General features: G+C 42.1%; 1 protein-coding gene across 2 annotated transcripts; it reads right to left on the bottom strand.

Annotated features, from left to right (window-relative positions):
• Positions 1 to 626: 626 nt before the first annotated feature.
• Positions 627 to 9,381, bottom strand: LOC123145785 (phosphoinositide phosphatase SAC2). Of its 2 annotated transcripts, none has more exons than XM_044565277.1 (16): positions 9,036 to 9,381; positions 7,355 to 7,559; positions 7,108 to 7,273; positions 6,412 to 6,634; positions 5,973 to 6,049; positions 5,704 to 5,885; positions 5,530 to 5,627; positions 5,315 to 5,442; positions 5,137 to 5,232; positions 4,586 to 4,964; positions 3,885 to 4,006; positions 3,695 to 3,793; positions 2,230 to 2,436; positions 1,945 to 2,076; positions 1,380 to 1,455; positions 627 to 1,171 (listed from the first exon to the last, which is right to left on the bottom strand). In XM_044565277.1, the coding sequence occupies exons 1-16, from the start codon at positions 9,111 to 9,113 to the stop codon at positions 1,085 to 1,087; spliced, it is 2,355 nt and encodes a 784-aa protein (XP_044421212.1). In that variant the 5' UTR covers positions 9,114 to 9,381; the 3' UTR covers positions 627 to 1,084. The 2 variants fall into 2 exon arrangements, with proteins under 2 accessions (XP_044421212.1, XP_044421211.1); XM_044565276.1 differs by having other exon boundaries at positions 5,104 to 5,232; positions 9,036 to 9,376.
• Positions 9,382 to 15,492: the final 6,111 nt, after the last annotated feature.

Below are 15,492 nucleotides of genomic sequence, written 5' to 3'. Positions count from 1 at the left end.
TACTGAATGCCTGGTCGAAGATCTTGGTTGTGAAGATCGGAGACATGCATGTATAAGCTATGGTTTTCATCGGTGATCTTTACTGTCGGTGCTACAAATTAAGCTACCTAGCTAATAGGCCGCACTGCCATTCTTATAGCCTCAGCACGACGCATTTTCTAGATGTACAATGTGGTAGTAAACGCTCATTCAGAACTCAGCATGTGTGCGTGTGTGTGTGTTTTCTTTTTTTTGCGAGTCAGAACTTGCTGTCAGAGAAGCTATTGCGAGTTACGGAGTACAACGAAGTACTCCCTCAATACTTGTCTTTCTAAAGATTTCAACAAGTGACTGCATACGAGGCAAAATGAGTGAATCTACACTCTAAAATATGTCTATATACATCTGTATGTGGTAACCATTTGAAACCTCTAGAAAGACAAATATTTAGGAACGGAGGGAGTAGTTCACATGAGCAAGACTTTAAATGCAAAAAAAAAAAACTACAATATTTTTAGAAACTTTGGTGTCAAACAATACTACAAAAATAGGAGTAGTTTGCACCCGAACAGGGCCTAGATGCAAAAAAAGAGTACTCCTTCATTCCTTGCATCGCATTCAAGACAAGATCGGAGTGGCTAAAGAAATCAACCGAACAAAAAAAAAGAGCTTTATTATCCACCTCAACCAGGCATGCACTCCAATCGCATATATATTTACACATGAAAATTTATACTCCCATGGACAATACACAGTTTTAAGAGAAGCAAATTATCATACCCTATATCTATTTTCTATTCAAAATGAAAAAAACTCTATCTACTCTCCTCTAAGTACAAACATAGGAACAAATAAACAGAACTGTATGCTTCACTAAAGGAGTCTGGGGATGATAGGCGACAACTTGTCACTTTTAAGCACATTGCCCTTCAGGTGGAATGGGCGAAATCCGGGATGGTATGACACGGCAACCGACTGAAGTACTGAACCACCATCACTTCCCACCTCCTAATCTGCTAACTCAAAGCTCTCTGGCGACTGTTTGGAAAAGAGATGCTTGGCCTTCCAAGCAACCAGGCATGCATGGCACAGCACCAGAGTGGTCTCAAAACCAAAAGCTGTCGCCGTTGTTAACCCACTGCACGAATTGCTCGGGTAGCTTCTGAGCCTGGACCCCCGCAACTTGGTTTTCCTGAAAAGGTTTGGATAAGGTGATTGGTTTTAATCACAGACACAAATACAATGTCAACGGCGCATATCTGTGTAGCCTGCCATTGTAAATCAACACACTAGTACTTTCCAAATTAATCTAAAATAAACTCCAACACATTCAGAAGCAAAAAACAAGAACAAAATGCAAATCTGAGTGCGGAGATCCGAGGGAGGGAATTTATGCTCACCATAGTCTCAGGAATTATGTCACTAATGACATTCTCGGTTGAAAGGTGAGCATCCGGTGTGCTAACTGCAAGCGACCTGTTCAAGCACGGTTTAGCAAGATACGGTGAGAAGAATATTGTTTTTTCGGTATCTTTGGAGCAGTAAAGCAATGAGCGGGCTGGAAGAAATTGGATGAACAACAAAAGCTAACAAAAATATTTCTAATTTGCTTCGCTGTAGATATGATTTGACCAAATGGTACCACGATCATTTTGTTCAATAATACTAGATGGTTATGTCATTGCCAGAGCAGAAGGACTTCATACTGATATGGAACTATTGTATCTAATAGTGCAATGATGATCATGTGATTGCCATAGCAAGAAGAAAATGATCGTAGTACAATGAATCAATGATTCCTTCAATTTCATTTTTGTTGTTCCCTTTATGTTCACAAACAGAAGTACATGCAGCAAATGAGCACAATTTAATGCTATTACTAAGATATTAGTCAAGTTAAAGGGTCGATGTTAAGCATACATGGGAGAGACAATTACAAAATATAAACACGACACAAAATATGACCTTTCATCACTTGAATTGCCTGAATTTGAAAGCCATTCAAGATCCAGGAAGTTTGAATCGCCCGAATTGCAAGGGTCAAGTTGACTGCTTGGGACATCATGTATATGATCATGAGACAGTGTGGGGGTGTATCTGCAGTAGGTTTTAGAGACGAATAAAGCTGTCAAACATAAAGGATGAACCTGCAGTTATTTGGAACAACACAGTTTTACCTTCTAGTGAACTATCGTACTAGCAACCAAAAATAAAACCAAATGTATAAAGCCTGAATTAACACAAACTGACCTTGAATTTGACATTTTACTTTCAATGGGTGATGTAATCTCATTTTCATACACCAAATCAGACTCCATTTTTGAAGATTGCAACTCAGTACTGACATCAGGTTGCGCTGCAGTCAACAATTCATTATGGCAGCCACTACAGCCAGATATAGATGTGTTGCTTACAGAAAGGATGCTGCCATCTGAATTCACTCTTTTGATACTGTCACTGTGACATCAAACAAATAGTCAATGACAAGGTCTTTGCTGATTTACATAACACATGTTTCATTCAAACTAAAACTTGAACGATCTTCAATTGTAACAACTGGGAAAGCTACCCATAGTAAATTGGCTAAAAGATCCTCATGGTGCTCATTTGTGTAAACAGAATTTTAGTGTTCCTTTGCACCATTGAAAATTTGAAAATGTGCACATAATTCATTGTCACCATTATTTTGTTGATGCTGTATGGTGCATTACATATTAAGTGCATCCTTTTCTGGGCTAAAAATCTAGCATTCCTGGCAGTGTTATGCTATTGTACAACACACAATTGTGTTTTAGTATCATATGATACAGTCCTGGTATTTTTTAGTTTTTTAAGACTGGAGTGTCTTGCGCTAGTTCGAATATATGATTTCCCATAAAAGAAATTTCAGGCTGTGCTTAATTTGTAACATTTTCTTATTGGATGGAGTATGTCAAATTACTCCAGATGTGAAAGGCGGACTCGTGTAGGGATTGTCCATCACACAGAAAATTTTCATTTATAGTTTTATACAACAATTCTTTGGATTGCATACATGTTAAGCATTGCACATATTATCCTATATACCTAAGAGAGTGATCCCCACTAGTAATTATCTCAACATGCGTGCTTCCACATCATCAAAATTGTTGTAGCCATTAAATTTACTAGCTTGATCCACTAGCATCCGTCCAATCTACGCATGAGAATCTCTACCAAGCAACATGCATTAGTGCGTTCTAAGTGGGTTTTAAATCAAATTGCATTTAATTGTGGCATGCACAACTTTTCATGTTAAGATTTATTTTTTGCTTATGTAGAAATTTCTCACATGATTTAAATCGTAAGGGCTGAATTGGTATTCTACACAATATTTAGAAACTACTCCCTCGGTAAACAAATATAAGACATTCTAACTCTTTTCTGATTCGGATGTATATAGATGCATTTTAGTGTATTTGTTCACTCATTTCAGTCCGTATGTAGTCCATATTGAAATATCTAAAACATCTTATATTTGTTTACAGGGGGAGTATATATCCAGTTCCACAACGATGTGCAGGGTATCGTCTAGTTATTACTCCCTCCGTCTTTGAACTACAAAAACGTATTACATTATGGGGCAGAGGTAGTAGATACATCCGTATCTAGACAAATCTAAGACAAGAATTTTGGGACGGAGGGAGTATATGATAGTGTAAGGTGGATAAGCAGTAAATAGGTGTCTCGTGTTTACCTTGTATGCCCAAAAGATCCATTGTTATGTTCCTCAGAAGATGATTCTAGCTCCCAGAGTGCAGGACTTCCCTGCTTTGGTTGGAAGTACCCCAAAAATCTATAAAAATAGAACAGACTTGACGTGAGTCGACACTTCAGTTAAACAACTTGTTACTGCATGCTGAACATGGATTCTCAGTAAAACATACAAGTTTATAGCTGCCTGTTTGTTAGCATCTATACAGGCGTTGCTGTAGTGCCGTTGTAGTGTCCTGAAGAACTCTTGTGATCGTATAAAAAGCTTCAAGTGCCCTCTCTTCGCAGAGAAGATCTTCAAGAAATACCACATCAGAGAAAATTAGAGCAGTGTTGTACAACCAAACATGAAATCAAAATGCAAAATAAGTTGACAAGAAGAAGAACAAATACATTTTCCACTTGAAAATTGATAATTTGCTAGTAAAACTGAATGAAGATCCATACTAATTTGTATAATCTTAGTATCTTGTGGTATTCCGCTTCTCGTATACGTTATGTTCAGTACTATGATCAATTAGTTATTGTTAAAGTTCAGAGGCCAGCGACACATCTAGAAACCATGGGAAAAACATATGATGATCATTCAACTTTTGGTTACAGTTCATATACATCATAACAGTTTTATAGTTGGCTTTATAGTTCTCCCAGAAGTTGCTATTATGTGGAACTGCTTATACCTCTGGCAGCTTGGGAGACACTATATGATGCAAACAACTGCAGAGAGAGCCAAGTTGTCTTCATATGCCCAGATGGTACTTGCTATTGAAAGAAAGAGTTGCAACTTGAAACTGTAAACTAAAAAGGACTTGACCCCCTCCCTACCATTACAAGCAAAGAATATACCACCAAATAGTGGGTTTCTTTCAAATACCTTATTATGTGCAGCCGACCCGCTATACTGTACGGCAAGTGTGTCACCCATCCTCTCATAAAAGTGCATCAAATGATGAGCCACGGGAGCACCTAAACCAAGTTCTGGGGATTCTACACAACCAAGTGCATGCAGCTGATGTCCAAGAGCAGCTAAACCATAGGCATATTGTGCGACATTTGTACGATCCAAGCAGTCTATACAATTTGTCCGTAAGACACCTTTCTGGAAGATTGGTGGTTTTAGTTGGGGCAGTTCACTGGTTTCAGCTTTGTCTTCCGTGGTTCCATTGCCAGAGGAGTCAGAACTGCCCGAGATATCTTCTTGGGATATGTCACTGTTGCTGTTTTCATCACAAAAATATGGATCGTGACTGTGCCTATAAAGAACAAACAGAAATAGGAGATTAGATGCATAATGAAGAGCACTGGCACTTCTTGAAACAGAAGAGCACAATAGAAATCAAACTATGTATCAAACAAACCATATTGGGGAAATAGTAATAAAGACCAACTCACAATAGAGCAGGCCAGTGAGGAGCAGTCTCAGACCCTGTAGGTGGTGCAACTTGACAATAGAAGAACTCAGTCAACGTCAGAGCACGAAATGCCACTTTCAGAAGAACATCAAGGACATTTGTAGGTTCTCTGAAACAGAATTACTTCATTAATGCATGCTAGAGGCTACTGACATATTGAAATAAAATATGATAAATATAACAACAAATACCCTTGAGAGTTTTTATGCAGATCCCAATGTAAGAACCGCAGCTGGTTCTCCTCTGAAAACAATTTATTTATGATCCGTATTGCCTTATCAAATTCTCGACGAAGCATGGATTCCCGTCTTTCACGTGTCTTACATTATAGAACAGGGTAAATTAGCACTTATGTGTCAGCGTATCCAAAGATGTTGCTACTCCAGAATAAGATGGTACAACTCACCTTAATCAAGTTGAAGATAATTATAGGGTTGCCATATCTTCCCCTAAGATTTTCGAAATGAAGCTTGGTAGCTTCATAATTTTTGTCCTTCTCATGCACTGACAAAATGAGAAATGTTTATTTTTAAATGTTTTAATGATCCCACATACACCATAGAGAAGTTTAGGAGCTTACATATGATATCAGGTTTTATGTTCAATTTTGATGTATCCTGTGACCAGAATAGTGGGATCGAACCCCTGTTCTGCACAACAGAACTTACTTCTGTAGGCATAGGCACAGCTTCATACACAATTTGCTCAGTCTCAACATCATTCGCTACTCTTCCCTTCTCATTTACTCCCCTCTTTAAATATCTATACAGCATCCATTGAAGCACTTCAATCCAAACATCATGCCAAACTAACAAAGAAATATTTAACGAATGTCTCAAATGGGCAAACCTGGTGCCAGCATAATGCCTTGAGCGCCTAGCAATGAGTGTGAACATAATGTCCTTCCCAGATATTGCAAATTTGTCCTAATAACATGGCATAAAAAATTGAACGTTCAGAGGCAAAATTTATTAATCTAAGACCAGCACTGCACAATTGTGTTACGTAGTTATATATGAAACTGAGGAAAAAAGACTGGATCAAGATTGGTATTATAGAGATAAAATGAAGAACTATGTGATTATGTTAAACAGGGAAAAAATGAAGAAGGAAAGTGGGGGTTTGGATAGCAGATTTCTGTCAAATATTAGTAAGCTGAACAAATTTAAATCCAGTCAAAGTTACTCCTAATGCCTCCATTTCAGAAAAACGAAAAATTATCTTAGAAAACTATATACATCTGTGGGCATTATATAGCAATTTAAAGGCAACTTTCTTTGGCACATACCTGCTTAAAAAAACCATAGACTAATGCAACAGTCCACAAAGTACTTTGTAGACAATTGCGTATTTGTCGAGTAAGAAACTCATTCCACACAAATGTTGACTCATATAGTGACCACCCTTCTTGTGGATCACTTAAATTCCTCTGAAGACCTCTCATGATAGGGTATGAGTAACTGAAAAATAAGTCCTTCCTAAGATCAAGTGTGTTCAAAATCTTCTTGTATCTGTCGAGTTATAGAAAGGGTGAGCTTGCTACTAGGAAATGAAATAATTAGTAATGGATGGAATATTGGGGTTCATGTTTCGGTTCTTGAAAATAAAATCAATATTGTACTTTGTGAGCTGTTGGTCTCTAGGAAGTACAAAAGGAGCCTGATAATTTAAGGAAACTGTTGGTCTACATAGTGATGCATTTGAGACGCATAAGATTCCTCCGCACAACAGTGGAAGCTTATGAAGATTTGAATAACAGTGCAATACTACACAAACTTAAAATATTTCAATGAAAAGTTAAGTACAGTCAACTTTTTTTAGGGGTTTGAGTACAATCAACTAATAAAGTTCATAATAGACAAAAAAATTGGTAATATTCATTCATATACTTTCATCAACAATAATTCTGCTCCATCAATCTAACAAATTCAGTGTGATAAAAAAAAACATTTTCAAGCACTGGTAGTAAAGAGAATGCACAAACCTGTTCTCATCCCTGGTATTCAGAAAACTGGATCGAGATTTAGAATTTGCTAACTCAATCATTGAAGTCTTAGTCACCTGATACACTGGATGATCAAATATCTCCCCAATTTTTCTCTGTTCGGTAATAATTAACATATAAAATGGCCCAAGGAACTTAATGAAACCTGGAGAAAAAGATTACTGTAAAATACAAATCCATTCAAATAATTTATTCTGGGTTTGCAAACAACGAGAGAATGTCTTACCAATTATGCCATAAAACTTTGTCACAAATTTAACCCCACCAGTTGACCTGTGATCTTCATCAAGACCACTTACCAGTTCAAGATACTCAGCTTGTGTATATACAGTAGAACACTCGTCTATGTCAAGCTCTGATGTTTCCGATCTATCAATTTTGAGTAGCCTCCAAACTGTTTTGTCAGCATTAGTTCCAAAAATATAAAATCTCTGCAAAGCAAAGGAAAAACATACTCAACTCAATGTTGGTTGGAAGAATGAAATAGTGAACCAGGAAATTGATCAACTTCTCATACGTCTTAACTATTCAAGCATTGAGCTACAAACACAGTGAAAAACAAATTGATCCTATGAATTGTTGAACTAGGAAGTTTCACCGGCCAGCAGGACCTTACGGTTCTATTTACGTGTGAATAGAATCATAAATGCTTGTCACCATTTTGGATGCTGGCAATCTAACAGAGTTGCTACCTGCTAGCAATCAAACTATAACAGTATGGAGAAGACCCGCCTCCAAAAAGAAACAATATCGACAAGACAAACAACGGTGGGGGAGGGCCCCACCTGAATTACTTATTAAAGACAACAACGTATTCAAACCTGGGGGTTGGCGGGTCTATAAAGTTGCCTTTCATCTAAAAAAGCAACAACGTACAGGTGGCAGGATTTTACCACCCCATGCTAGGCGTGGAAGGAGGGGTGGGGAGTACGCAATGGGGGAAGGGGGCGGGAGAAGCTTAATCTCTCGCTTTTCAAAATCAGCGCACTAGAACGGGATCTCCATAAAGCCAACACAGGAGGAGGCGGGGCCAGAGTTCTGCACGCTCAAGAATCATGCCTATAACCTGGGGACTGGGGGAGGCACGCACATCCCAAAACCAGCCTGTCCATTATTTTTCAGGTAACCCGCAGCAAGAGGAGGATGAATGTGTTTCGAAGGACGTAGGAAAAACAGCCCAACTGCTGAGCATAGAAGTTGCAGGTTTGCAGCCGTCTTCAAGCGTGGAGGGCCACAGGGGGCACGCCCACAGGTCATGACTATAGGAGGCGCGGGAGTATAGGACGTGGACAATGTCTTCATCGGCAGCAGAGAAAAAGGGGCAGGAAAGTTTGAAGACGCTTCCTCAAAACTATCTCAAATACATCAAGCCCGTGAATTCCTGTAGTTAGAAAACCATCTCGATTCTCAAGCAAAGAGGTCTATGCTTTTCCTCTCCTGGATAACCACAAATAGAAACCCATAATCGCTTAGAGACGTAAGAGAAACCTCCCAACTTGCCCCTCACACACATTACAAATATCATTGCAAAAATCATTTCGAGAATCAAGGACCCTTTCCACACAAGGGAACTAGCATGCCGGATTACTGCGCACAGGGAGAGGAAATCTAACTAAACTGCAGCAGCCGAGGGCATGCAAGCACCACAGTTTGGCATCAAAGCTACGGCATGAATTGGTCTCGGAAGATAAGAAATCTCCCCACAACCCAAGCAGCTAGAATTACTAGACCAAACAACCTGAGGGCCTCTACTAAGCGCGGAAATCTCGGGCCTCGCCCAAACCAAGCGATCTGGAGTCCCGCATCGCTCCCCAACCACGCGACGGCAGCAGCAGCAGCAAAGCACGGCCTGGACTAGCGCACTGGTAGCAGGAAGCGAGGCGGATGAGGGAGGAGGGGGGCCATACCGACGCGCTCTCATAGAGCTCGAAGCTCTGCAGGCAGGCCGGCTCGGCCTCCTGCGCCGCGGCCGCAGCAGCCGCCATGTGCGCCCGGCCGGATCAACCGCCTCAGGCCCCGACTCCGCGCGCAACGGGGCCGCCGCCGCGCCCGCTCCCTTCGAACCCTAAATCCCCGGCCGGCAGCTTGAGGTAGAGCATTCCCCGCCGGAGCGCGCCCGGCGAATCAGAGCAGCAGCCCTCCCCGCGCGGCCGAGGGCCCGGAGCCGGAGCCGCGGGCCGGGAGAAGCTTCTGGAGCAGGGGGAGGGGGAGGGGGAGGAGATTTGGTGGGCGGGGGAGGGAGGGATTGTTGGCTGGCAGCGATGAAATCGTGAGTTGGCGGAGGCGGAGGAGGAGGAGAGGGAGGAGGAGGCGATGGTGTGGCGGAATACAGCTCCCTACGGGAATTTGTTTTCTCCGTTTCCCCGTTCGGGACGTAACACCGGGGTTGTGTGTGAGGCTACCGTGATGGAATATTCGTGATACATAGCCTACCCCTTTTTTTTTTGCAAAAAGGTGATCAAATTCTAGTCAGGCGCTGAATAAGTAAAAGGTTATACGTATATCAAAATGCGTCTTCTGGTAATGTTCATAGGTTTTATTTCCCCGCGGGACACCTAGCCCCGCATTAATGCGGGTCCATTGCTGAGGAAAGGACTGGTGCCTTTCTATTTTTGCGCGTGTTCGAATTGTCTATTATTGTGAAAGAGAGAGCTGGGGAGGGAGAGAGGGGTCGGATTTGAAACTTTCAAGTGTGAGATGGTTTTGTAAAAGTAGTGTGTTCGGTGACATTTTTATAGCATATCACGTCTAACCGATAGCTAGAGAATATGTCAACTTAATAGAGAGACATGATAAAAATGCTAAAAGGGCGATGAATTTGATGTGAGACAAAAAAATGATTTGTAAACCAATGAAACTAAATACATGGGAGAAAGTGGATCTCAGCGGAAAATGGGTAGGTTTTATTTGGGCAAGACACCTAACAACATTATTGACTTGGGTGCTCTATTGACGGAAGGAGTAATACATTTCTACGTTATAAGTTTTGCGTGTTTGAGTTGTCCAGTAACATGAGAGACTGAAAAATTGAAGTTCAATCTTTCAACTTAGATGGTTATGAAGTAGCATGTTCGACGTTAGTTTTATAGCATGCTACGTCTGATCGAGAGCCAGGGAGTTTGATGGCATAATGAAGAGACACAAGGAAAATAGAAGGCTAAATGTTGTCTTCGGTTCGAGAAAAATAAGGTATATTCAAAGCATACAGCAAAGTTGAAGTACAGAACTCGGGTTGTGGTTTCCCGCGTAAAAGAAAAACCCTAGACTATGTATGAAAATTTTGTCGTTGTCTTCTTTTGAAAATACGACAAAAACTCACTTTCATAATGTACGACAAAGTCGAAGTACGGAACTCGGGTTGTGGTTTCCCGTGTAAAAGGAAAACCCTAGACTATGTATGAAAGTGTTGTCGTTATCTTGTTTCGAAAATACGACAAAAACTCACTTTCATAATGTACACAAAGCCGAAGTACGGAACTAGGCTTGTGGTTTCCCGCGTAAAAGGAAAACCCTAGACTATGTATGAAAGTGTTGTCGTTATCTTGTTTTGAAAATACGACAAAAACTCACTTTCATAATGTACACAAAGTCGAAGTACGGAACTCGGGTTGTGGTTTCCCGCGTAAAAGGAAAACCCTAGACTATGTATGAAATTTTGTTGTTGCCTTCTTTTGAAAATACGACAAAAACTCACTTTCATAATGTACGACAAAGTCGAAGTACGGAACTCGGGTTGTGGTTTCCCACGTAAAAGGAAAAACCTAGATTATGTATGAAAGTTTTGTCATTATCTTCTTTTGAAAATACGATAAAAACTCACTTTCATAATGTACACAAAGTCGAAATACGGAACTTGGGTTGTGGATTCCTGCGTAAAAGGAAAACGCTAGACTATGTATGAAATTTTGTTGTTGCCTTCTTTTGAAAATACGACAAAAACTCACTTTTATAATGTACGACAAAGTCGAAGTACGGAACGGGTTGTGGTTTCCCACGTAAAAGGAAAAACCTAGATTATGTATGGAAGTTTTGTCGTTATCTTTTTTTGAAAATACGATAAAAACTCACTTTCATAATGTACACAAAGTCGAAGTACGGAACTCGGGTTGTGGTTTCCCGCATAAATGGAAAACCTTGGACCATGTACGAAAATTTTGTTGTTGCCTTCTTCTGAAAATACGACAAAAAACTCAATTTCATAATGTACGATAAAGTCGAAGTACGGAACTCGGGTTGTGGTTTCCCGCGTAAAAGTAAAACCCTAGACTGTGTATGAAATTTTTGTCGTTGTATTCTTTTGAAATACGACAAAAAACTCACTTTCATAATGTACAACAAAGTCGAAGTGCGGAACTCAGGCTGTGGTCTCCAACGTAAAAGAAAAACCCTAGACTATGTATGAAAATTTTGTCACTGTATTCTTTTGAAAATGCGACAAAACTCACTTTCATAATGTACAACAAAGATGACGCAAGTGACTAAATCATAAAATTAGATTTAGCTTTTAACGCAAAAGACAATAACAATAACACTATTATGGAAGAAATCATCAGCTCTGCTGGACGTCAACGCGTTCTGGTGAGAAACAGGCACCACGACCTCCAGAGCCACTCGTCCCTGCCTTATCTGTTTTAAGGGCGGTCGTCTTCTACCTCTCTCCACACCACCAACTCTTCACCGTCCTCCGTAGCAGCGTAGCACCAGCTCCCCACTGCCTTCCACAACAGCAGCTCCCTACCGTCCTCCACAACACTAGCTCCGCCCACCCACCGTGAGGCCGCGCCAGCAAAGCGTCGTTGTTGCAACCCTGCTGCAGGCGCCCGCGTAGCAGCCGTGGATGGAGGAGCTTCTTGATCCGTCCACAGCAGTCGCAGCGGTCGGCGACTTGGCATCACGCAGCTCACCACCAGCCTTGTAGCAACAACATTTGCTGGTGACGGCAGTGGCTGCAATCCACCCGTCGCTGTCACGCCCTTTGTTGCAGCACCCCGTCGCCGCCACGCTGCGATGAAGCTCCGCCGTCAGTGAAGCTTCGCCGGCGGCCATCGACTGCTGCAATGGAGCTTTCGACAGGGGACAACCGATGATTTAATGTAGCACCGCCCGCGCGATGGTGCGTTGCAATGAAGCTTCGCCGGCGGCGGCAGGTGTTGCGCTGCAGTGCCGTCGCGCCGTTGTGTCGCTACAGTGGAACATTGCCGGCGACCGTCAGGTGCTGTGATGGAGCACCGCCGCGCCATCGGCGGCGCTGCAGTGAAGCATCGCCGGCAACGTCGGGTGCAACGTGCAGCAATGAAGCGTCGCCGCGCAGGTGTGTCGCTGCAGTGAAGCGTCGCGGGCGGCTACCCGTGCTCCGATGCTGCGCTCGGTGGCGGCTTCGGGTGCTGCGAGATTGAAGTAGAGGGCGGACTGGTTGTGTGATGTGAGGAGGAAGAAGTGCGTGCGTTGACCATTCGAACGGGCGAGAGGAAGGGGTCCAACGGTGTGGTCAGGCTAATTATATGGTCAGCGAGGCGGCTTAAAATTTCTTTGGATCAGCCCGTTGATTCGTAGCACTGGCCAAAAATAAATAAGGATGTGTAAATTAGAAGATGAAAAACAAATAAGGAAGATAAAGTTGCAATTAGTAGCTCAGTTTTCCTGCGTTAAATTAGTATACTAGTTTTATTTTTTTTGTCTTCATAGATTTTATTTTGTTTCCACCCAAATGAAAGTGGGAAGCACTAGGCATGAGACTACTGATGATCTCTTCCCATCAGACTAGTCCTAGACAGTTCGATCGAATTTACCACCAACGTCCGATCTGTTAGGAAACTCCGCCGCATGATTTGCTGGATTGAAGCCTTAATTGGCTGCTTCGTCGTAACTGCTAGTGTGCATGGCCCGGTGGTTGCCCCTTTTTTTACGGGGTGGGCCAGTGGCAGTTCGTTTCTATATATTGCCGCTTCCAAACAATTGTTTGCTTCCTAATTAAGCTCACCATAATTAGTTTGCTTCCAAGATTGATGCATCATTTTGTCCACATGATTTATTTCTCTATTTTACATATTCTATTTTGAGCCAATGCATATTTGCTTCCATCCACTCAATAATATGCTTCAGGTGCGTACAATCAAATTTGTCTCGATTTGATGAAAATGTGTGAATATAAATGTTTATCTTGCTTCCAACCAAGCAACAACTTATTTCCATCGACTCATAGATTTGTTACCACTGCAACTTAATTTTGCTTATATTTATATATTTGCTTCCACTCAAAATAGAACTGGTTTCCGTTATAGCTATACATTGTTTCCACAAGAAACGAAAATTTGCTTCCAAAGAATAGATAATCTACTTCCATGAAACCAATATATAATACAACACATATTAATTACATTACAACAAAATATGATACAATTCAGGCCTAATATATCAGGGAAGCGTGGGTATTGTCTTGGGCTGCAGCGTCGTGATAAGGACCGAGATCTCAGTGACCTTTGTTGCTTCCACCACCTCTGTTACCTTCACCACCTCCACCACCTCTGTTGCCATCATATCGACAATGTCGGCGTCATGCGGAGAGGGCAGTACAAGGCGATTGGAAAACCAATGATGCATGGTTGGAAGTGTGTGGCACAAAACATTTGTATAACAGAAACACATGAGAAAAATATGACACATTTTGATATATCACAACATAGATGCTAGGCAGTGGAGGAGTACAATTTGAGATAAAGAAAAAAGAGTCATTAATATAAAAACATAAAAGTAGGAAGCATAGCTTACAAGGAATAGCTTGATCTATCACAGCACACATGATAGGTTGTGGAAGCATAAAGAATTGATACGGAGAAAAAAATCATTGCCATAGAGGCATATGCAAAACATAAAGGTAGAAATCATGGCTTATATGAAGCAATGATTTGATCTATCAAAACATTCATGATACACAGTGGAAGCATGAATGTAGCGCAGAAGGGCAATGTTTACATACGTGCGTTCAAATGTGAATGATTTAATAAAAATGATAAGCTGGAACTATGTGAACAAACTACCTGGAATGAAGACACATGTGATAATGAGGATATAACACAAAAATTATAAAATAAGAAGCAGGAAATACGGATGCAACCTGCATAAACCGAAGAAGCACTTGAAGTATGATTTGGAAGCTCGCGGGAAGAATGAAAATATGCTATATAAAAATGACTACATACACGTAGGAAGCATGGAGACGAGGCAAAGCTTGACACGGTAAAAATAAAAAAGCAATCTATACGGACTGAAAATGCAAAAGCACAGAACGTATGTAGCATGTCGGCTGGACCAACGATGCATGGTTGTTTTGTCGTTGTGAAGAACGGACGCCCAGCCAGACACCGGCAACATCGACCTCCTCTGCATCGTTGGTGAGACTCCCGGTCACCTTGGTGTGCCGTTACTGAAGGCCTGCACAGATGGCCAGGTTAGCATAGGCGCTGCAGCGAGATATGGACGGAGGAGCGAAATCATGACCAGATCGAAGAGGTGCTCACCGTTAGGGCCTTTGGGAGAGGACGTCGGCGCTGTGATCCAGCACGACGGGCTGCGCTACGGCGGCAGGAGGGATCGCTGAGCAAGGCGAGAACAGCGGTGGAGCGACCAAGCGATTAATTATGATTCCGTTTTGATTTCCCTAACCATGGGTGCATGATTAACGGGTTGATTAATGAGCGCATGGATTGAAGAGAGGGAGAGGTTCTCGGCCATACGATGGAAAAGGAATCAATGGTATAAGATTGGTCTGACGAAGGAAAGAAATCAGACCTCTGATGGAAAGTGTTTCCCCAAATGAAATGACAGGGCAGGGAATAGACATTCTGCCTTAAATGGAGAAGAAATTAATAGAGAAGAAATTAATAAGAGAAGAAAAGCAATAAAAAAGAACCAGTTCACCGCAGAAGAATTTGCTGCGAATAAATACGGAGAAGAAGCCCTCCGGAGACCACACGAACCGTTCGCGGAACAACAAAAAAACCTTGCGATCGAGCCGCAGAATCTGATCCCGCGATCGACCCACGAATATGTCAGCGCAGGGGCCGAGTCAAGCCCGGGGCCAGCTGGGGAGGCCGAGCCGGAGCCGTTGACCCGACACGCGGCGTGGTCCGACTGGACGAGCCTCGGCGCCTGCGTGCCGGGGGCGCCTCAATCATTGGCCCATCGATGCGTTGCGACCGGGTGCGGGGGCGCACCACGCCGCGAGCCTGCGGCCGCAGACTCTGGAGCCCTCGCTGGGGCCGGCCATCTGGCTCGTACACAAACCTCAAATAAAGAATTTTTTTGGCTCTAAACAATATGAACTGCCGTTTGTTCTCAAAATAAAATGATCAACTTGCATGGCGT

Source organism: Triticum aestivum, chromosome 6D (genome assembly GCF_018294505.1).
Source record: "Triticum aestivum cultivar Chinese Spring chromosome 6D, IWGSC CS RefSeq v2.1, whole genome shotgun sequence".
NCBI lineage: Eukaryota > Viridiplantae > Streptophyta > Magnoliopsida > Poales > Poaceae > Triticum > Triticum aestivum.
This window is presented reverse-complemented; position numbering and strand designations above follow the sequence as displayed.